Genomic DNA, 22,731 nt, shown 5'->3' with positions numbered 1-22,731 from the left:
AGTCGCTTAACCAACTGAGCCACCCAGGTGCCCCTTGGAATTTTTTTATTTTTTTTTAAGAAAGGAAATATTTTATATTACCATTTAGCGTTTGCTTACATTTTTCTTTTAAGAGGTTTTTTTTCCCATAATGGAATGTGGTTTTTGTTCACCCATGGCAAAAGCCTTTGCTACACATTTGCATAGACTTGTCACTAATAAATCTTTCTTTAGTAAGAACATAACAGAACATGAGCATAACTCTGGAGGAGTTTTAATGTTCCTGAGCCTTGGTTTCTTCATGTGTAAGATGCAGATCAGTAAAGATTAAAATGAGGTCCAATGGGGGAACCTGGGTGGCTTAGTTGTTTAAGTGTCAGCCTTCAGCTCAGGTCATGAGCCCAGAGTCCCGAGGAGGGCTCTGTGCTCGGCAGGGAGTCTGCTGGGGAGTCTCTCTCTCCCTCTCCAGCTGCCTCTGCCCACCGCCCTTCCCCTGCTATGCTCTCTCTCTCTCTCTCTCACTCACTCTGTCTCAAATAAATAAAAAATCTTAAAAGATAAAATAAGCTGAGGTCCTATGGTGTGGCAGCCTGTCTTAGTCCGTTTGGGCTGCTATAACAGAATACCATAGACTGGATAGCTTATAAACAGCAAAAATTTATTTCCCACAGTTCTGGGGCTGGGAAGCCCAAGGTCAAGGCCTCAGCACATTCAGGGTCTGGCGATGTTCTGCTTCCTGGTTCACAGACAGCTGTCTTCACTGTGTCCTCACATGGTGGGAGGGGCGAGGAGCTCTCTAGGGCCTCTTTTATAAGGGCACTAATTCCAGTCATGAGGCTCTGTCCTGACCCAACCCAGAGGCCCCACTTCCTAGCTCCATCACACAGGGGTTAGGATTCGCCGTAGGAATTTGGGGGGGACATAGACATTCAGTCCACAGCACAAGCTCAGCACAGTAAAGACGTAAGATGGGTACTATTTGAACATGAATTCGATTGAAATTCAAGTGGAATGATACTAATAACCATGTGTTTATGCTATAGCTTAAGAAAATTGTTCTTGGTCATCCCCTCATCTACCAGAAGGAATTAAAACCAGCCTGTTAAGTTGGCCTGACAGGACCACTGAATGTCTGGACTGGGAATCCACTATAGTTCCTCATTTCTACCCTCTCGGTTAACACGTGGGGAAACAGGTCCAGGGAGTTCGTGAAACTCGCCCAGAGACAGAGAACGGAGATGCTGCCTATGTGCATAGACTTGTCACTAAGAAGTCTTTCTTTGGTAAGAAAAGGTTGCACTGAGCCAAGTGAAGGACCAGGGTTCTTTTCATTAACATGAACATCTTTTCATTTATGTGGTCGTTCACAATTTGCAAAGCACCCCCTCAGCCCTGTGACCTAGTTTATTATACTATATCCGCGAACTTATGAAGATGGCCCTTTTTCCCTTCTCTTCTTTGGGAGAGGTTTTGCATTCTCAGACTTGTGCTACAGCAGCTGAATCTATGCGGACGCTTCACTTAAAAAAAAAAAAATACACACACACACACACACAATGAAATGAAATGTGTGCGTATGTCCCTATATACGTCTCTCTGGAAGAAACATCACGTCTCTCGAGTCTTGTGCAGTTCGCAGCCTGGCAGATGCGAATGCAGAGAATGATCTTTGGTTTGAGAATTCCTGAATGTCACTGACTTTAATAATAAAGGGCTTAGGAATGTTGACATTTTCAAGAGGCGTGGCAACATTTATAGGCAACTCTTTAATGAGTCTTATTTGGGGACAGAAAGGGGAGGTCGGCCAGCCCTCTTCATGTGGTTTTAGGCAGTTAAGTCCTTCAAAGGACGAAGAGTGAAATCAAGTCATTTTTCCTCCTGAATTTTTCCTTCTTATTTTTCTTTGTTGTAAGGTTATATATAAATGTACAAGGATAGGGACATTATAAAACAGAAGGGATATCCTGTGAGGGAGGAAATCAGACAATAAATCCAAAAACACTACGGAAATTACAAATCCGAACTTGGGGGAGGGTGGGAGGCAACACGCTTTTTCACATAGCTCTTCCTTACACACCATGCAACTGTCCTCCAAAGCGGGAATGGAACAGACCAGACACTCAGCTGCAGGACGGAGCTGGGGTCTGGGCTTTAGAGCTGTTCATGTCTTTGGGACTAGGCTGGGCATCAAGCGCCTTTTCCGGAATAGGCCAGAGAAGATAAGTCCAGTTTGGTTTTTAAGGCTTTAGTCAGCTCCGTGGCCAGCAGCTCGTGGAGGGACATGCCGTCATGCGCGTACACCCAGTTCTTCCCTGTCCAGTCATAGCGCTTGGGCCCGCTGCAAGACAAAATAAATAGGCAGGAAGTCCACGAGGACAGCCCTTGAGGACAGATAGTAAATGCTGACTCCACAATGCTGCCACCAAGAAACTGACCGGAAGAAAGGTCCTTTCAAAGTCAATTTAACAAGGCATACATTTGACTTCTTGTCCCGGGGTCTTTCTATGTAAGAATAAGTACCCAGTTTATCCCCTGCAACAATTTGACAGAACAGTTCTCAAGACCTGAAAACATCTGAGCCCTCTCGATGAGTCTCTGTAAAGCACATTCTGAGCTTTCACTTTCCTGAACTCACAGAGGGTACCTGCTATGTCCGAGCAGGGTTGTTAAAATGATGGCCATTAGTGTACCACTCACATATTTGTCCCTTACCTATATTATTATTATTTTAGTACATTCATAACAAGTGCAACTATTACCTCTCCCTACCAAAAGTCTTCATCGCCCCAAAAGGGAACTCTGTGCCCATTGAGCAGTTACTCCCCACCCTCTCCTCTCCCCAGCCCCTGGCAATCACCTATACTTTTTTTTTTTAATATATTTTTTCTTGGGACGTCTGGCTGGCTCAGTTGGTTAAGCGTCTGCCTTTGGCTCAGGTCATGATCTCAGGGTCATGGGATTGAATCCCACATCGGGCTCCTTGCTCAGCAGGAAGCCTGCTTCTCCCTCCACCTGCCACTTCCCCTGCTTGTGCTGTCTGACAGATAAATAAATAAAATCTTTAAAAAGAAAAAGCAATGCAGTCCTATGAAAGATTATTTTGGATGTGAGAAGTTGAGTGGAAAATAAATTTTTTTCTTGAGGAACACAGTATTTGTGATAGTAAATGGCTGCTTAGCAGATTTTCTTTCCAGATTCCCATCATGAATTACACATTAAACAAGCCTGGGGTAGGATCATATTGCTGGTAGGTGTGTCCAAACACAATATGGACTTTTTTGGTCTCCAGATACGACAGGGAATTCCTTCAGTGGAACCATGATAGATGGTTCCGGTGCCCTGCCTGGTATTTATACAGCCACCAATCCCCAAAGGTGATGGCTGGGTTTGAACTGATCCACCCAGTTTCTCATATGGTTCCTCCAGAGGTAAAGGGTAAGAACGTACAGTCCTCCCTCATGCATGGCTCTGGTTAGGGTTGGGACAACTGAGGCCAAAGAGAACAGGCTAATTGGCCCGCATAGGATAAAACACCCAAGATTAAATTAATTGGGTCTAAAAAAGCAATGCAATCTATTAAGGGTCTTGCTAGAAATGGGTGATTTCTGGAGTTTGTTGAATTATAACATACTTCCTAGAAGAAGTTGGGGCAAAGGAGGAATAGCGCTTTACTTATTTTGAACAAATAATTACACACCATGGCATGATAAACAGTATAATATTAACTGCCTAAAAATGATGTGAACATTGGGGCAGAAGAAGAGTTACAATTTATTTTTTTTTAGATTTATTTATTTATTTGAGAGAGAGAGAGAGCGTGCACATCAGGGGTGGGGCAGAGGGAGGAGAGAAAAAAAATCTCAAGCAGACTCCCTGCTGAGTGCAGGGACGACTTGGGGCTCGATCTCACTATGGAGATCATGACCTGAGCCCAAATCAAGAGTTGGATGCTTAACTGACTGAGCCACCCAGGCGCCCCTATAATTTTTTTTTTTTAATGTAAATACCATGGGCTTTCAAAGAACTGCATGCTGATTATATTTGGGCCTTTCCTAATGCGCAGTCAGTATGTTGTCTTTGGAAGTAATGAGTGACCCAGGAAGGCTGGTCTGAGAGCTTTTTTTTTTTTTTTTAAAGATTTTATTTATTTATTTGAGAGAGAGAGAATGAGAGATAGAGAGCACGAGAGGGAAGAGGGTCAGAGGGAGAAGCAGACTCCCTGCCGAGCAGGGAGCCCGATGTGGGACTCGATCCCGGGACTCCAGGATCACGACCTGAGCCGAAGGCAGTCGCTTAACCAACTGAGCCACCCAGGCGCCCTGGTCTGAGAGCTTTTTGTGAGTGTCTCTCTATAACTCCCTTATAACGACCCCGACAGATGCAGGCCGATGAGGGGTTCTCTCTTTCTGCACGTTCTCAGGCCTTGAGATGCAGTGCAGGCGGCCTCCAATAAATCATTTATTCCATGAGATTGAAAGCACATCAGTGATAAACACAGGAAGGATTCAATGCCCTGGAGTCCCAGCTTAAGAGGCTCTCCCCCACCCTCCACAGGGCAGGCAACCAATTTCGCAGAGGGAATTCAACCAACCTTTAGCGAGATGCTCAAAACAAACCAGAGGTCAAACTTCAACCTGCTTTGAAGACAAAGTGCAACTCGTTCCGAGGCTGCAGCATCAAAAGTGGCTTTTTAAAAGGCAGGGCAATGCCAGGCCAGGTTCTGAAAAGTTATAAACTTTTTGCTTCAGATCTACATCCCAGTATCTGCTTACAGCAGCCGGATTACTGGTAGACCGAAGTTACTGAAGCCCGGTTAACTGTCCTATGAGGATGGGGTGAGTGTGAAGCATCAAGTGGGCTCACAGACACCCACCCACGAGGTGACCTTCCTTTTAAAGGGTCCACAGCGCCACACCTCCCACAAGCTGAACAAGGACAGATGGGGACTTCTGGACATACCTGGAGGGTGAAGATAACCAGATCTGCTTGTTTGGGGTCTGCTTGTTGATCACGTAGGTTCCTAGATCTCCACCCAGTTTAACTGTTAAAACACCACTCTGGCGGATTAGGTGGCAAAAGCACGAGGAAAAGAGAATAAGACAAAGTTACCACTTGGTCACAATTGCTAAATTGCTTCCTATCTCGACGTTGATACACAAGACACACCGTGAAGGAGCGCCTTTCGTGTTAGACACGGCAGATCACGCAGAAAGCACACTGCTCTGCGTCAGACTATGATTAATTACATAATACTTAGACCTCGTAGCGCTCTCCCTCATTCCCTGGGAGGCTGGCGAGGGGAGAATTCTCATTATTCCCGTCTCGAGGTGAAAAGACAGCAGTGGCTTGTCTGAGGAGTGAAAGCCGGCCAACAGGAGGCTTCGCATCCTGCCCGCTGCCTCCGTTCCCTCAAAACCCAGCCAGAACGCACAAGAGGATGTTAAAAAACGCAGACCCCCAACTCTATGGGAGTCCCACGTCAGCCCAAACATCAGACAGGGCACGTTCATTACCAAAACAACGAAAAAAAGGCAAAAGAGAAGGAAGTGGTCAAACCACTGGCTTTGCTGGTCTTAGAAGAGCCATAAAGCCAGCTCTGCTGGTAGAAGGCCAGCACGCCAGACAGTTTTTATCCTCAGACCCTTCCCACGCATCTCACAAGCTGCTCTCAAGGGCTTTATCTTTCCCTAAAGAGCCCTGAATTCTCTAAAAGACCGGTTGGTCCATCTTTGCTCAATAAATGCTCATTTAAATTTGAAAACACTCTTTCAACAAAGGAGCCCTTTACTCCCAAGGTCTGAGGTTTCTTTAGAATGCGCAGAATATTATAGAAGCAGCCACACAGCTCAGTCCCTTTATTGGAGTTGGTGTGCAGGAGGCAGCCCCTCGCTGTTCCCCACCCCTGGCATAAGCCACGGGAGACACACCACTGCCTTTCTCTGGGCTTCTAGAGCCCCTGTACGTTCAGGAGGCCCCGGATGTTTCTTAGAACACTTTGTGTTTGCAAAGCTATTGAAAAGGTAAATGCAGTGATAATAATAATGTATAATAATGGTAATATAACTGACAGGCAAGAGAGGACTCTATTGGGTTATACTTTCTTTTTTTAAATTTTATTTATTTATTTGAGAGACAGAGAAAAAGATCTTATCCATTCTTGAGAGAGTGAGTGAGAGCGAGCACAAGCAGGGGGAGGAGCAGAGGGAAAGGAAAGGGAGAAGCAGGCTCCCCTGCTGAGTAAGGAGCCCAATACGGGGTTCAATCCCGGGACCCTGGGATCATGACCTGAGCCGAAGGCAGACGCTTAACTGACTGAGCCACCCAGGAGCCCCAGCAACATTTTTTCTGATTAAAAAGAAAACAAAGAGGGGCGCCTGGGTGGCTCAGTCGTTGGGCGTCTGCCTTCAGCTCAGGTCATGGTCCCGGGGTCCTGGGATCGAGTCCCGCATCGGGCTCCCTGCTCAGTGCAGAGTCTGCTTCTCCTTCTCCCACTTCCCCTGCTTGTGTTCCCTCTCTCGCTGTGTCTCCCTCTGTCAAATAAATGAACAACAACAACAAAAATCTTTAAAAAGAAACAAAGAGAAATTATATGGACATCAGGAGTACAGAGTGTAAATAAAATGAAAACATCAATAAAAATATTAACGACTACTGCCCAGTACCTACTCTGTGCCAGGCACTGTATTTGGCACTTTGTGTAAAACTGTTTCCACTGTGACCATAACCATCAGAGGTAGGTATCATTATCCCAGTTTTATAGATGAGGGAAACAGGGACAGAGTAATAAAGAATACCTAGTGACTGGCAGAGCTGATCTTAAATCCAGGTCTGTCTGGGTCCAAAAGAAGCTGTTCTTGCTATGACCCAAGTGCTCTCTCAATCCCATTAACCAGCGATACAAGCTGTCCACCCTCAGGTACTGGCTGCCAGTCTTTAAATGCATTTCTGAAAAGGGCTGGGATCACAGTGTACCTAAGTTTGTTTGTTTTTCTTTTTAAAGTTTATTGTTATTTTTTTAGTAATCTCTGCATCCGATGTGGGGCTCAAACTCACAACCCTGAGATCAAGAATCACATGCTCCACTTACTGAGCCAGCCAGGCGCCCCATAAGTTTGTATTTTAAAAAATTTTTCTTGAGGGCGCCTGGGTGGCTCAGTCAGTTAAGCGTCTGCCTTTGGCTCAGGTCATGATCCCAGGGTCCTGGGATCGAGTCCCAAGTTGGGCTCCCGGCTCAACGGGGAGCCAGCTTCTCCCTCTCCCTCTGCCCCTCCCCCTGCTTGTGCTCTCTCTCTCTCCCCTTCTCAAGTAAATAAATAAACAAAATCCTTAAAAGAAATTAATTAATTTTTTTCCTTGAAACCCACCTTTACTATTTTGGTAAGACTACCACCTTTCATTTACTTAAAAGTGTCTTGAGGTACCCGGTAGCATAGCAGGTTAAGCGTCCGACTCTTGATTTCAGCTCAGGTCATGATCTCAGGGTCGTGAGATCGAGCCACCGTGTCATCGCGCTCTGTGCTGGGCATAGAGCCTGCTTAGGATTCTCTCTCTGCCTCCTTCCCTCTGCCCCTCCCCTTTCTTTTAATTAAAATTTTTTTTCCCTCCACTCCTTAAAAAAAGATCTTAAAACTGCACAATTCAATAGTTTTAATATTTCACAAAGTGTTTTCATAAAATGTGCAAACATCACTAATTCTCGGCTATTTCCACCACCCCAAAGAGAAACCCCACACCCATCAGCAATCCTTCCCCATTTCTTCCTGCCCCCATACAAACTTCCATGGCTTCTTTTTCCATGAGATAGCAGGCTCAGGGGATCGAGACATAATCATTTCCAGTTTAACCTATTTGTGGTCCTTCAGTGCCCCATTGTGCCTTCCCCTGCTCACGTGGCGAGGTGCAGGCGCAGTGGAGAGGGCAGAGGGCAGGGTCTGAGTCATATCAACCCTGCCACCTTCCTCAGGACAACACGGGTGCTGCCTCCTTCAGAGACAAAGTACAAGGATTAAGGGGCATGGGTGCTCAAGGGTTGTGTACTCTGCTGATCACGGTCACGCCCTAGAACAGGACGCCAAATCAGGGATGGCACATCCAATCACTGAAAGCCAAAATCCACTCTTTCCAACTCAGAATCTTCTGGAATTATTCCAGGAAACCAGCCACTCGTTCACAAAGAGCCTATTAAAAAAGCAACCATGAGATTTCCTCTAGATGTGCAAACCTCAAGCTGTCTCCTCCACCTGGCTCCTTCCCTGCAGCACCCCTCCCCGCACAAGACCGAGACCCCAGCCGAGGCACCCCTGATGAGGTTACTCTGACCCCCCCCCATGGCCCCTGTGCCTTCCTCCCTGCATCTGAGCTGCCCGCTTGTTTGCCGGACACCTGCCCCCTCCCCTCCACTACTCTAAGCGCCTTGAGAGCAGATCTGTCTTTTCATCCAAGCACTTCAGTGTCCAGCACATCCGTTCTTAGTGTGAGATACTGGATGGACACAAATGACATCTGTGGAGGAACGAAGGGAGCTGACAGCGACCAGGGCTGGTGATAACTCGTGCAAATTTAAGGGCAAGGTTACACAAGGCAGTCTCAATACTTAGCCAACCCCCCTCCTGTTCATTGTGTGTCATTATTTTTTCCCATGGAGCCAGAGGCTGTTTCCAGAGGAAACCGGGCCAGAGGAGGAAGGAATGGAAGGAAATGAGCTGCTTACTGGTTCACCAGGAGTTCTCAATGCTCTTAGAACTATCCACGAGTAGCCTAAATGAGGAGGGCTTTTTGTTCATTAGTATTATTCCTTAAGGGCCACCCTGAGGCTATTTTGGGAGTGTGGGCAGACTTAAGTGCAGGGGAGGGGAAGGGAGGGGAGAGAGTCAAAATCCTCAGCAGCTGCGGACGGGCACTAACCAGTCAGAACAGCCCCTGTCCACAGCTTGGTGGAGGCTTATTCCCGCCAGTCCGTATCAGCCCTACACACTCGGGAGCAAAAGGAGCAATTTCTGTTGTCACTAGCTCGTTTTGTAGAAATAGACACCTATGGGATGGCATGTTGAGTCAGGCGAGTTCAGGTATATGTGGCTTCCCACACTCCAAAAAGAGATACCCCTCTTAAGGAGTAAGAATAATGAATGTGAAGCCCTTTTCCAATTTAATCCTAATGGAAATTCGGAGAAGTAGAGGGATGTCACCCACTTCCCAGCTGAAGAACCTGGCACTCACAGAAGTTAAGATAATTCACTTACAGACTCTTGGACAGAAAATACAAATCCAGGATGATAGGCTAGATGCTTTGTCTCCATATCCAATAAAATGCTGCCTCTGAGCAAGTGTCGATAACCTGGGACCCAGAGGTGGTCTTCAGGGGTCTGCAGACTGTCCCGGCCTGAAGCTGAAATTGTACACACAGGTGTATGGGGAAGGTTTTCTTGGGAGAAGGTCCAGGAAAGGTTAAGGAACCTCTGCTATATGGCACTGATAGGCCGACAGCTTAGTGAGTAAAGAACATGACAGCAGATTCTCATTAAAACGTCAAAGAGGCCAGGGCTCCACCGGGGAAAAACGAAGGTGGCTTGGAAGTAACCCTCAGACAGCACAGTCCTTCTCACTGTCCTGGTCAGATTTTGCCGGTCAAGTGCAGCTGACTCCATGGATCCTAGTGATGGGACGTGCTTTCTGCTCTGGTGGGCAGTCCTCTCTAATGGCAGGGCCAGTGCCCCCCAAGTTACCCACCCCACACGACAGCCAAGGAGTGCTCACATTTCCCACTCCACAGGGAGCAAACAGAACAAACATGTTCTTGGGTCTATCTGGAATACTGCTGTCAGTTGTCTACTTGGCCAGGACCAAGCTGGTAAAATGCCTGTGATGCTGAGTGGCATCAGTGAGAGTGTGTATGGGCCCCATTTCATTTATGTACTGAATCAACATTTATTAAGTCCCTATCATGTACTTGGCAATGTTTCAGGCACTGGGATACCAAGAGTGGACAGTGTCCTAGCTGCCAAGGAACTCAGTCTCACCATGGGAGCTGATGTGTAAATCGACAGCTAGTACACGGGGTGATCAGTGCTCTACAGACTCATCCTTGGAGTGCTGGGCAAGGAAGTAAGCATGTTATCTGCCTGGGGCATCTAGGACTTCCCAGGGGAGGCAATGCCCAACAGGACCCTGGGGGCAGGGAAAGACTGCACCCCAACAAAGCTCAAGTAACAGTGTTACGGGTATTCTCTTGCCTATAATGTAGTTTCAATAGATTTGTGAAATGTAAGTTAGCTAGCACCTGAGAGACTCTAAAAAGGAATTCACACCCCAGGGTAGATAGCATTTCAAAGTTCTTAATCAGAAATCCCAACAACAGAATCAGCTACTGTATGCCTTTAGTTTCTACATCTATCCTAGAGAATTTCCTAAGTAGTAAATGATTTGTTAGAAATAATTTTTCCCTGGTGAGGAGAATGACACTTAAGGTATATGGACTGGCTAGAAAAACACAGGTGCCTCTTCCCTTTGCAGGAATGGGTTACAGAATCTGGAAACCCCAGCAGCTGGGTCAGAGAGAAACACTCTGCAGGGAGGATTCAGGTAAGATCCTGTGACCCACCACTGAGCAGGAGCATTTTTTCTTTTAAAGATTTATTTATTTATTAGAGAGAAAGAAAGAGAAGGAGAGAGAACGGATGGAAGGGGCATAAGGAGAGAGAATCCTCAAGCTGACTCTTCGCTGAGTGCGGAGCCCGATGCAGGGCTCGATCCCAGGACCCTGAGATCGTGACCTGAGCCGAAACCAAGAGTCAGCCACTCAACCAAGTGAACCGCCCAGGCGCCCCTGAGCAGGAGCATTTGCTGCTAGATTCCAGGGGGTAAACAGAATCCAGCTGCTAGAACACTGGCACATTTGCTTCTAATGAAACACTCATGCAAAAATACTTGAGTCACTAAGTATTCTCACTAATGTTACAAGAATGAGTGGTGTGACTGTTTTGTGGCATGTTAATGAATGTTTGTATGCATGGCCGAGTTTAGCCGGAGACTTGGTTTCCCTGTAAGTACAGCTAGCCCCTGGTGGGGAGGCTGGGGGAGAGGAGACCTGTAACTGCCCCGGCTCCACCATTCCACAGACAGTCAAGCTGGGGGAGCCAGTTAGTAAGGGTTCCCCAGCAGCTTGCAACACTTCGAATGCCCTGCCCTGAACGATGATGCTCACAGCAGTCCCCGAATCCACCTGGAAGGCATCCAACCCTTTCTTGCCCCGTTGCCTTAAATTTGACCTCCAAGTCCCTCACTCTCCTTCCAACCAGGCTTGAAATCTTCCAGACTCTGCTACCTGCTCCATCTGATGGAGTCCCTTCTCTGTCCACAGTAATATCCAACAGCATTTCTATCACGTTAGCCTGGCAGCTGGTTGTCCTAATAATTCCACTTCATAACATTTCTGACTATTAATTAATTGCCGTCAAGAGGACTAATTTCCACGGGGGATTTTCTGGCAAAAAAGCAGCAGCTCCCTAAGGCGTAAACAGCATTCTAAAGGCAAAGGTGGAACCCTACTCAAGTCTGCCACTTGGTGGCCAGTCGATGTAGAGCAGCACTCCCTGGGCTTCAGGGCTCCGCGGCTCCCCCCAGGAGCATTTAGGATCATCTGAGGAGTGATTACGAAAACTTAAAAAATTAACTCCCCTGTCCTGCTTGGGACATGCTCCCAGACCAACTAAAGAAAAATCTCTAGCGGTGGGCCTCAGGGTGCACATTAGAATCCCAGGTGAGGTTTTCAAAAATATGCTTCCTGAGAGTACACCCTGACCTGCCGATCAGAATCTCCCAGAAGTGGGGCCCACGTCTGTGTGCTCTGAACACACCCTGCTTAAGGAGGAGTGGTTCAGGCCTCCCCATGCCCCCAGGAGAGTCATCCCGCTAGACAAACACAGGCCTGGGTCCCTCCCTGATTTACCTTCACGAGTACTGAGTGGTGCTTGAGAACCTGTATTTTTAAGCAGAAATGGGGCTCACAAAGGCCGTGACTTGCCCACGGTCACAAGCCTGGTGGGGCAGGGCTGGACCACCAACGTGCCAGTCTTTGGGTCCCACCCGTAACCGCATGCTGCTGGATGCTTAACTCCACTGGAGGGGAATTCTTTGCCTTAGTGAGATAGAATTCTTAGGGAGGAAACAGAAAAAAAATGAAAATAAGCAAAAAGGTACCCCGAACGAGACATCATAGTCTTCGAATGTGTAAGGTTTGTCTGCGAGGTCTTCGAAAAACTCTGCTAAGGAGTCCAGTGTCTTCTCCGCCAGTCTTTCATAGGTCGTCTCATCCAGAAAGCTGCAGGGGAAACATAAAAACCCCCAAAACACACGTTTACCAAACTGCTCCATTTCATTAATGTCAAACCCACACATCTATTTATTTACTTACTTAATTTATTTTTAGTAAATACGCCCAATGTGGGGCTTGAACTCACGACCCGGAGATCAAGAGTCGAATGCTCCACAGGCTGAGCCAACCAGGCCCCTGACACATTGGGTTTTTACTTAAAAAATTCATGGGAAATAGCTACCATGTACAGAGAAAATATTTAATCAGCATGAGAGTTTATATAGGGGCACGTAGGTGGCTCAGTCGGTTGAGCCTCTGCCTTCAGCTCAGGTCATGATCCCGAGGTCCTGGGATGGTCTGTTGGGCTCCCTGCTTAGCGGGGAGTCTGCTTCTCCCTCTCCCCCTGCTTAGGCGCACTCTCTGTCAAAAATCAATCCCTCTCCCCCTGCTTATGTGCACTCTCTGTCAAAAATCAATCTTAAAAAAAAAAGTTTATAAAGAAACCTTTCTTCCCAAATAAGCAGCCCCCATCCGCAGAGTCAACTACAAATAAGTCTCTTCTGTATCCATCCAGAATTTTATATTATTTTTAATATAGAAATTGAAGTACCTTGCAGGTTTTATTTAACATATCCTGGAAATTGTTCCATATTAGCACATACGGATTTTCCTGGTATTTTATTTTATATTATTTATTCAATTATTGAATAATATTTGAATAAATATTATTCAATAATATTTAAAATTGACAAAAACTGACCCCTTCAGCTGGACATTATGCTTATTAAAATTGCGTGTATTATGATTAAAATTATGTTGGGCAAACCACAAAGTGGGAGAAAATATTTGCATTACATGTATCTGAAAAAGGGCTTATTTCCAGAATATATGAAGAACAACAACAAAAAAAAGAACTACAAGTCAAAAGAAAAAGAAAACCCAATAGAAAAAAATGGGTAAAATACTTGAACAGATATCATTTTAAAAAACATATCCAAATGGCCAATGGACACATAACAAGGGGTATAACTTTATTAATCTTCAGGAAAGTACACATTAAAAAATCACAATGAGATACCACCAGAATGGCTAAAATGAAAGAGACAGATGACATCAAGAGTTGGCCCAGAAGTGAAGCAATCCCTCTCCACTGGGGGAGTGTGTGTGTGTGTGTGTGTGTGTGTGTGTGTGTGTGTGTGTGTGTGCGCGCGCACGCGCACATGTACACGTGTGTATCACGGTCAGAGAAGCCAATCCTAGACCTTGAGAGAGGATGGCGTGTCACCTGGAAATCTTGGCCTTTGGGGTGGATGACAGACTGTATGGGCCTGTGGCGGCAGCCTTGGGGTTAGGGGCTAATGTGCTGTGTGTGCGTGTGGAAGGAAGGTCCATGGAGACATCAGACTAGCAATGCCGGGGAGCTCTGCACCAGAACCCACTGCTTCTTCCCAGGGCGCCCACTAGGCTCTATTTCCCAGCATCCCCTGGGGTCAGCTGGGGTCATGTGACCCAGTCCCTCCCACTAAAATCCGAGTGAGGGACAAGTGCCTCTTCCAAGACGTCCATGCTCTTGCATCTTTCTGTGGAATGGAACCCGGGCGGGGTGACCTGGCTTCTACCGTGTAGAGGACAGTAAGGTACGGACAAGTGACAGGAAGGTGGAAGGACTCTGGGTGTGTGAATCCCTGCCCAGAGGCACGCCCACCCTGGACTGTTGGAACACAGGGACGCAAACCACTGCTGGCTTGAGCCATCACAGTTGTGGGCCTCTCTGTCACAGAGGCTTGGCCAACCCCAACTGCTAGGTCATCAGAGTAACAACAGAACTCTGGAAACAACCCAAATGTCCAGCAATAGGGGATGGGTTAAATGAACTATGGTACATCCATCAAGTTTAATATTATTTTATTTAAAATAATGTGGCAGAGGGGCGCCTGGGTGGCTCACTTGGTGAAGCGTCCGACTCTTGATTTCAGCCCATGGCTTGATCTCAGGGTCGTGAGTTCAAGCCCCGTGTTGGGCTCCACACTGGGGCAGGAGCCTACTTAAAAATAAATAAATAAATAAAATAATGTGGTAGATAGTTATTGATACGGAAAGATGCTTATGAGTGCTGCTGCTGAGGGAGAAGACAGCTTTTGGATGGGATGGGCTTTTTTTTCTTTCTTTTTTTAAACCAGTAAGAGAAAAGGAAAAAAAAATTTGAAAAGCTAATAGAAGTGGCGCCTGGGTAGCTCAGTCGTTACGTGTCTGCCTTCGGCTCAGGACATGATCCCTGGGTCCTGGGATCGAGCCCCGCATCGGGCTCCCTGCTCGGCAGGAGGACTGCTTCTCCCTCTCCCACTCCCCCTGCTTGTGTTCCCTCTCTCACTGTGTCTCTCTCTGTGAAATAAATAAATAAAATCTTTAAAAAATTAAAGCTAATAGAAGTATGAGCAGGTATGCACACGTTGTGTCTTGAGAGAGAGAAGGAGGGAGGAGGGAGAAGGGCTCTCTGACGTGGAAGGGGCTTTATCTTACCCAGGGTCGCCCAAAGTTCCCACTGTCCTCATATTCATCAAACAGACGTTCTGCTTTTTGACATTCACGATCTGATCAAGGCGGTGGAGGCTCAGACTCTAAAAGCCAAAGTGAAGAAGAACATGACCATTTTTCAGTGCATTACGGTCCCTGAACGCACGGTTTAAATAGCACCACTTCTGCATTCGGGAATAAACCATGTTAAATTTTTCCAGGAGTGTTTCTGGGATGTTTTCACCTTATTTTAATGCATTACCTTGCGTTCATTCTCTTGGGCTCTCTCTAAGCCTGTGCTGTCCAATATAATAGCCCCGAGCCACAGGCAGCTCTTTACATTTAAATTTATTGTCACTTCCCATCACTTCCCACTAAAATTTGAGTGAGGGACAAGCACCACTTCCAGGACTGCCATGTTCTGGAAGGCCACGTTTCAAGTGTCCTGTGGCCTCATGTAGCCAGTGGCACATAGAATGGAGTCACCATCACGGGAAGCTCTATGGGCAGCACTGCTCCAGGCTATTCTGGGGTGTTTAGCATAGGCCAGGGGCGCGGAAGCATCAGCAAAGCTCCTGGAATTTGACTTAATGCAAGCAACAATGAACAACAAGAGGCAGATGTAAGCTGATGTCCAGAACAGAGGATCGGACTGCAGACGGACAGGTTTCATTAACATGACCTGTGGGAGATAATGTGACCTGTTGATTTCTTCCAACACATAATTGGAAGAGGGTCCAGGCACTCGTCTCTGGGGCTGCCAGCTCTACTGACCAGCTGGAGAGACAGATGACATAACCAGAGGACAGTGACAAACACCGAGGGGACGCTGGCTGAGGGACCTGCCCCAGTGAGGGAGGGGACGGAGCCTGTAAAAGGAGAGAAAAGTGGTACATCAGAGTGGAGATGTCAGGAGACAGGATGGAGAGGTGGCCATGGGGCCTTGTGAAGGCTCTCAGCTGGACTTCACCCTGGGAAGGCACCCAAGGGCTGGAAGGGGTTGGTAGTAAGATTCACTTCTCCAAAGGTCACTCTGGAGCAGGGCTCAGAGGCCGCTGTTCTCTTGAGCCATCAGTGCCCTTGGCAGGCTCAGAAAGGAGGAGGCAGAGGGCACGGGGCTGAGAAGTGAGCAGAAAAGGGGGAAACGGGTGCAGAGCACAGAGGGTGTGATTTTAAAAGGTTGGCTCCGAAGGAGGAGAGAGCCAGCATGATAACCAGTTATTGCTATTGCACATTCTAGAGTGTTCCCTATCTGCTGGGTGTTGCTGCCCTCAATCTTGATAGAAATGGATGTGATTAGTCCTCATTACAAGCCTGTGAAGCAAGTACTATTATTATAGTGGTTCCTTATGACAGTTTGGTCTATAAAGTCACCATGAACAGGAGGTTAGTGAAATGCTCCTACGGGAAATACAGGTTTAGGTTCCTGCAGGTTTCAGGTCACATGTGACCAGCTGATCCCTACATAACTTCGTTTACATGCGTTTCTGCTTAAAGACATCTTGTTTAATATACATTGTTGATACATGAACACTGGGCTCGGGGTCAACAGCGCCATAACTGAGGCTGGAATGAGGCTGATCTAACACACGTGTTTTGTCCGTAAGGCCCGCCACAGCCTTCTCACACCTAGAACGCTAGACAGCACTCCAGCCCTATGCTCCAGGGCCATTTTAAATAGTAAAATCACCAACCAAAAACACAAAATTGCAAACAACGTGCCACTAACTAGGTGGTAGAAAGGACACTTGACCCCGTGGGAGCCGAGAGAAGACAGAGTGTCACCTTGTTTGACCTTGGTGGGAACACGCAAGCATGGGGTGACTCTAAGTTTTTGCTGCTCTGTGTGTGTCCCAGAGTGACCGCGAAATCCACCCTGGGTATTGATTTTGGGGTTACAGATAAATTTTACTGAGTAGGTGAATTCACAAGTCCAGGATCCATGAAACAGGAGAATGGGCTGTATTTGTATTCTATGGATGAGGAACCGGAGCAAATCACTCGATACGTGGAGGAGTGGAGATCTGAACCCACCCCCTCTGGCCCCAGCGTCTGGGCCACAAAGGAAAAGAATCACACACCTGGGAACTGTACAGGGTTTCAGACATGGAAGCGAAGTTCGAGAATTAGGGGCTCAGAGTTTCCCTCCCCTCCAGGACCCTGGCCTCTCAAATCCTAGTTGTCAGAGTCTGACACCTTCACAGAGCCTTTTTCCTGTTTCATTTTTGGTTTTGACTTCTGTATCTTGGATGGCTGTTCTTGGTGGGAGGTTTGTGCTAATGCAAGTTACTCATAGTCAGAAGTAGAAGTCTACATCCGGCTGTTTTTAATCATCAAAGGAACTGCTGCCAAAGTTGCTGGTCTCTTCCCTGTTCTCCCCCAAGCTAACATTCCCTGGGTACCTGCTGACCCTTTCCGAGGCCCTGAAGGCAGGGGTCACGGTACCCACCACGCAGACTGGTGATGAGCATTAGGAGGACACAAATACCCCCAACACAGGGCTGGAGGGTGTGTCCAGTCAATTTCGGTTTTGGAGCATGTCAACAATAGTGTGGAGAGGCGGAGGGTGAGGCCCGGCCTGGGTGGCTAGCAGGGAGGCCAGGCCTCATTTTAGGGGTCCCCTCTGCAAAGCACAAAGGGGCAAAGGCTGGAATAGTGAGTCAGTTCTCACCCACCGTTGGGGGGTGATGGACTGGTACAACCATTCTTGGCATCAAATGAGTTGAATATTCGCTGGCCCCTCGCCTAGCACTGCCATTCTGAGGAATTGGGCCACAAAGAGCCTCTGTCCATGCACAGGAACGCCTACAGCGGCACCATCGTGCCACCAGCACCATGGTGGTCACGCGGATGTCACCAGGAGACTGGATAGAGTGTGATGGGCTCACCCAGTGGGATACTACCCAGCAGAGAAAACGAATAAATGACAACTGTGTGCATCAGTGTCGATGAGCCTCAAAAACAACACTGAACACAAGGAACAAGTCATAGCCCAATAAATGCAGCAAAATTTTTTTTCTATCAACAGCACATGCTTTAGGGAGACAAACATAGGGGGTGACACTCTAGGAAAAGGAGGGGATGCCCGACAGAATTCAGGAGAGCAGATTCCCCTCAGGGAGGCCCAGCGGTAATCGGGAGAGCACCAGAGCCCTCCGGGGGACAGGTCATATTCAGTCTCTTACTCTGGTGGTGAGGATGTGGCAGTGTGTTATTAGTCTTTAAACAGTACAGATTTTTTTTTTTTTTTTTAAGATTTATTTGTCAGAGAGAGAGAAAGCACAAGCAGGGGGAGCGGCAGGCAGAGGGAGAAGCAGACTTCCTGCTGAGCAGGGAGCCTGATGCGGGACTTGATCCCAGGACCCTGGGATCACGACCTGAGCCGAAGGCAGACGCCTAACGACTGAGCCACCCAGGCGCCCAACAGTACAGATAACTTATGTACACTTTTCTATGTATAAATTCATGCACATTGTCTGCGGAAGACAATAAAAACTAATTTAAAGTGAATTAGAGCAAAACCTGCTTGCCAGGCCTGAGGCCAGAAGACCATGGGGTCCTAAGTGACGATCGTGTCCCCGCACGAAAATTCATGGGTGTCTGCGAGCCTTTCGAGGTGTTCAGATGTGGCTGCAGCAGGGGCTTATGAAGTTAAGTACGAGGTGGCAACACATCTCTCCTTGGAGCTGCCTGTGTGACAGGCCAAGGATTCGAGGACCAGCCACCTTCAACACTCTCATTGGGGCGAGAGGCTTCCTGATGGAACCAGAGGCCTCCCTGGGCCACGGAGCCACACACTTGGAAGGAAGACATTTCTGTGGATTCTGGGTTCTGGAGAGCAGCCAGACCCCAGAATGGACAATCAGAAGCTAAATATGCTCTACTCCGCAGCTATGTGCAGTACGTGCAACGTGTGGCCCTGAAATGTGGCTCCTGTGAGCGAGGAACTGGACTGTAAACCTTACTTAACTGTAATTTTAAAATGATACTAAATAAAGTTTCTGGAAAACTTAAAATGTTTGGAACAGCTTGAGGGTGTGAATTTTTTTCTTTTTTTTAACTTTTTTTTTTTTTTTTTAAGATTCTATGTATTTATTTGTTAGAGAGACAGAGCACAAGCAGGGGGAGCAGCAGAGGGAGAAGCGGGCTCCCTGATGAGCAAGGAGCCCGATGCGGGACTCGATCCCAGGACCCTGAAATCATGACCTGAGCCAAAGGCAGATGCTTAACTGACTGAGACACCCAGGCGTCCCGTGAGTTTGTTTTTTCAATCGTGAATTTTATAAAATAGAAATCAAGCATTTCCACAACAAGTTCAGTTTAATATCTGAGCTGACATGTGCTGACGGGGGAAATACACACTGGATTTGGAAGACTGTTAGATATCTCAATGATTTTTCAGTACTGATTACATGTTGAGATGATAATATTTTGAAAAACTAGATTATTGGGACGCCTGAGTGGCTCAGTCGGTTAAGCGTCTGCCTTCGGCTCAGGTCATGATCCCAGGGTCCTGGGATCGAGTCCCGCATCAGGCTCCCTGCTCCGCGGGGAGCCTGCTTCTCCCTCTCCCACTCCCCCTGCCTGTGTTCCCTTTCTCTCTGTGTCTCTCTCTGTCAAATAAATAAATAAAATCTTCAAAAAAAAAAAGAAAAGAAAAACTAGATTACCTAAATGTACTGTTGAATTTTTTTTTAAACTAAGCTCTAGGCCCAACATGGGGCTTAAACTCATGACCCTGAGACCGCAAGTCACATGCTCTACCAACTGAGCCAGCCGGGCGCCCTCTGTGGTGTTGAAATTAGTTTTACCTGTTTTTATTTTTTCAATGTAGCTACTAGAAAATTTAGAATTACACATGTGGCTCCCATTCTATTTCTTTTTTTTAGATTTTATTTATTTATTTGAGAGAGAGAGAATGAGAATTAGAGAGCACGAGAGGGAAGAGGGTCAGAGGGAGGAGCAGACTCCCCGCCGAGCAGGGAGCCCGATGCGGGACTCGATCCCGGGACTCCAGGATCATGACCCGAGCCGAAGGCAGTCGCTTAACCAACTGAGCCACCCAGGCGCCCCTCCCATTCTATTTCTTACAGTGCTATAGAAGTAGGAATACAGGGTAGGGAAAATAAGGGTGGGGAAGAAGCCCCCACAATGAACTCAGGTCCTGACTGGAGTGCAGGGTCTTTGGGGGTCAACCTGAGGACAGCTAAGGCCTTGGAAAAATTAAGCACGGTGGTCCCGGTTGCCAGGGTCCTCCACCCAGTTCCGCAAATACCGGAGATGTGCGAGGGAACTGTGCTACAAAGTTCAACAAACCTGACTAATTTGCTACGGTCGAGGAGGCCCAATGGGTGACCCAGCTTAACTACCTCCCAACCTCCCAAGACCCCTAACCCCAGTGTGTGTCCAGTGCCCACCTCCTGGGTGGCAGCCCTAAGTTGGGCATGCTTCTGAGTCAACAGTCCTTAACAGCCAGTACGTACCATCCCAAAGACCACGCCGTACCTTGTCACTATCCTAAATTACAAACTGCGGGCAACCCCCGGCCCGCACCAGCAGGGGTCAGAGTGCAAGCCGGGGCAGCTCCAGGTGGGAGAAGCACAGCAGAGGGGTACCAAGTGTCTCTGTCTCTGTTCTGCACTGGGACATCATGGCGCCAGGACGGCCATAGCTGCCTATATTTTCCAAGAAGGGGGGGGGGGCAGCGGTCAGTATCAAGGCCCCAACTTTGAGTGTTGGCAATCAATCCTAACTTCTCTTCAAACACAGGCAAATAACAGGGCGGTGGGAAATTCAAGTCTAAAGTCCAACTTCCAGAGCTCCACAGGCAATTTGGGTTGGATTTCATCTGCCTTGTTCATCACACACAGTCTGTCCAGCAGACCAGCCACTCAGAGTCCATATCCATCTGCCTTCCCGGCCCAGGCCTGTCTCTCCTTCGGGAATGCCCTCCCCGGCTCCCTTGCCACCTTCAAGACCCTGGTTAGGGGAGTCTGGGTGGCTCAGTCGGTTAACCCTTTGCCTTCAGTTCAAGTCATGATCCCAGGGTCCTAGGATGGAGCCCCACTACCGGCTCCCTGCTCAGCGGGGAGTCTGCTTCTCTCCCTCTGCTCCCCCACTTGTGCTCTCTTTTCTCAAATAAATAAATAAAATCGTAAAAAAAAAAAAAAAGACCCCGATTAAACATCGCGTCCACCCCCGCTGTGAGTCTTCCTCAACCCCCACAGCCATTCTTTGGGCTTCCTCCTTTCAGGTCTCGGAGCGAGTGGGTCAGACGCTTCTTTGCAGTCCCCAAGGGAAGAAAAAGGAATTAACTTCCAGGGCTCAAGACTTTGTGTTACGTTAATCCAATGTAATCCTTACAACAGCTCGGCAAAATGGGCGGTACCCTTTCATCTCTTTACCGAAAAGGAAGCCAGGCCTCGGAGAGGTTCCAGATCCCCCGAGGTCACACAGCTCTGCTGAATCGAGCCGGAACTTGGGAGCGCAGGCCGGGTCATTTTCCAAAAGCTTCGCTGCTCTAGCTCTTGTGCTCCACAGCCTGGACATTTCCATCTCGCTCGACGGGAGCGTTTCGTTCATAAAAGCCCATGCTTGGAAACATCGGTCTAGTATTATATATACACACTATGCTAGACTATTACGTTGGTCTGTGTACTGCTTTGTTCTATTTATATATATATATATATATATATATGTACCACACTAATATTATATGTCATGGACATATATATGTACGTTACAGTACCTTGTACAGTACATAGTATCGCTTAGGTTGAAGTTCTGGCAAAGGGAAGTGGCGAGCTCGGCGCCATCCACCGACCCCCGAGAGCGGGTCCCCGGCCACTACCCCTGCGTCGGTGAGTGCCAACCCCCTGCGTTGCGTTCCCCCCGCAGTTGCACTGCATTGCCCTTTTCACCGGAAAGCGGAGGCCGGTGCAAACGTAACCCCGGGAGACAGAAGGCGGACTGCGCGGCCGCGCGCCCGGCAGGGGAGCAGCGCGCACCACCGCCGCACTCCACCGCCGTGCGGCCACCAACAGAGCGCGGCCACCAGGAGAGCGCGGCCCCGCCGGAGCGCAGTGGGCGCGCGTGCCCGGAGCGGAGTGGGCGCGCGTACCCGCAACGTCCCCAGCGTGCGCGGCCTCCCTCCGCTCCGGCCACTAGCAGAGCGCGGCCCCGCCGGAGGGCAGTGGGCGCGCGTGCCCGGAGCGGAGTGGGCGCGCGTACCCGCAACGTCCCCAGCGTGCGCGGCCTCCCTCCGCCGGCGTGCGGCCCGGAAGGCTGAGCGGCGCGGGTACTCACGGCGTGGCTGGGTACGCGGGTCGCTCCGGTCCCGACGCGCAGGCCCCGGCAGCTGTAGAGCGGGGCGTTCCTCGTCTGGCCCTGGGCTCCGGCGCCTGCCGGAGCTGAGCCCGGGGGCACCGAGCGGGGCAGGAGGCCGGCAGCCGCGCGGCGCCCAAGCGTCCACATGCTGCTCCCAGTGTGCGGCCGCTCCGCCCTCCCGCTCCGGGGACGCCGCGGCGACACCTGGTGGCCACGGGTGGCAGGCGTCGCGGTTCGGCTCCGCGCTCAGGTCCCCTCTTTTGTCGACTGTGGGAAATGGCCCGAGGCTAGACCTCAGGGAGAACTTCCCAGCATTCCGCTATGTCTGTTTTTTAACACAAATGGAGAGTGCGCTTTGTGCAAAGCACAGGGCTTGCCCCTTGGGCAACTTGTGAATGCGTAACCAAGGTCCCTGACCTCGGGGACTTCGGCCTAGTGACGCACTGCTGCAGAATTCTGTCTAGGAAGGATTTGCGAGCTGCAGGCTTGCAGTGAACTGGATGGGGTGCAGATCTTGAAGCTGCTTGTCTGTAGTAGGTTATAGCAGTTAGGAGCGTGCGGACGGGACTTGGATTGCCTGGTTTACATCCAAACTCTACTTC

General features: G+C 48.6%; 1 protein-coding gene and 1 non-coding gene across 2 annotated transcripts; both read right to left on the bottom strand.

The window, feature by feature from the left end:
• FXN (frataxin) lies at positions 1-22,309 on the bottom strand. The gene is made up of 5 exons (XM_028117397.2): positions 22,109-22,309; positions 14,810-14,907; positions 12,175-12,295; positions 4,939-5,036; positions 1-2,317 (listed from the first exon to the last, which is right to left on the bottom strand). Exons 1-5 carry the CDS (start codon positions 22,274-22,276, stop codon positions 2,167-2,169), a joined length of 636 nt encoding a protein of 211 aa, XP_027973198.1. The 5' UTR covers positions 22,277-22,309; the 3' UTR covers positions 1-2,166.
• Positions 19,513-19,585, bottom strand: TRNAA-UGC (transfer RNA alanine (anticodon UGC)). The gene has a single exon. It is a non-coding gene; the product is annotated as a tRNA-Ala (tRNA).
• Positions 22,310-22,731: the final 422 nt, after the last annotated feature.

This window comes from Eumetopias jubatus, unplaced genomic scaffold (assembly GCF_037043125.1).
Source record: "Eumetopias jubatus isolate StellerSeaLion01/CBP00866 unplaced genomic scaffold, mEumJub1_p1.0 scaffold_15, whole genome shotgun sequence".
NCBI lineage: Eukaryota > Metazoa > Chordata > Mammalia > Carnivora > Otariidae > Eumetopias > Eumetopias jubatus.
This window is presented reverse-complemented; position numbering and strand designations above follow the sequence as displayed.

Excerpts from the sequence above, each read along its gene's own strand:
- FXN (XM_028117397.2), bottom strand. The coding sequence starts at position 22,276 with ATGTGGACGCTTGGGCGCCGCGCGGCTGCCGGCCTCCTGCCCCGCTCG. Across the intron at positions 12,296-14,809 it reads GGAACTTTGGGCGACCCTGG|CTTTCTGGATGAGACGACCT; the intron begins GTAAGATAAAGC and ends TTTCCCCTGCAG. Across the intron at positions 5,037-12,174 it reads ACTATGATGTCTCGTTCGGG|AGTGGTGTTTTAACAGTTAA; the intron begins GTACCTTTTTGC and ends CTAATCCGCCAG.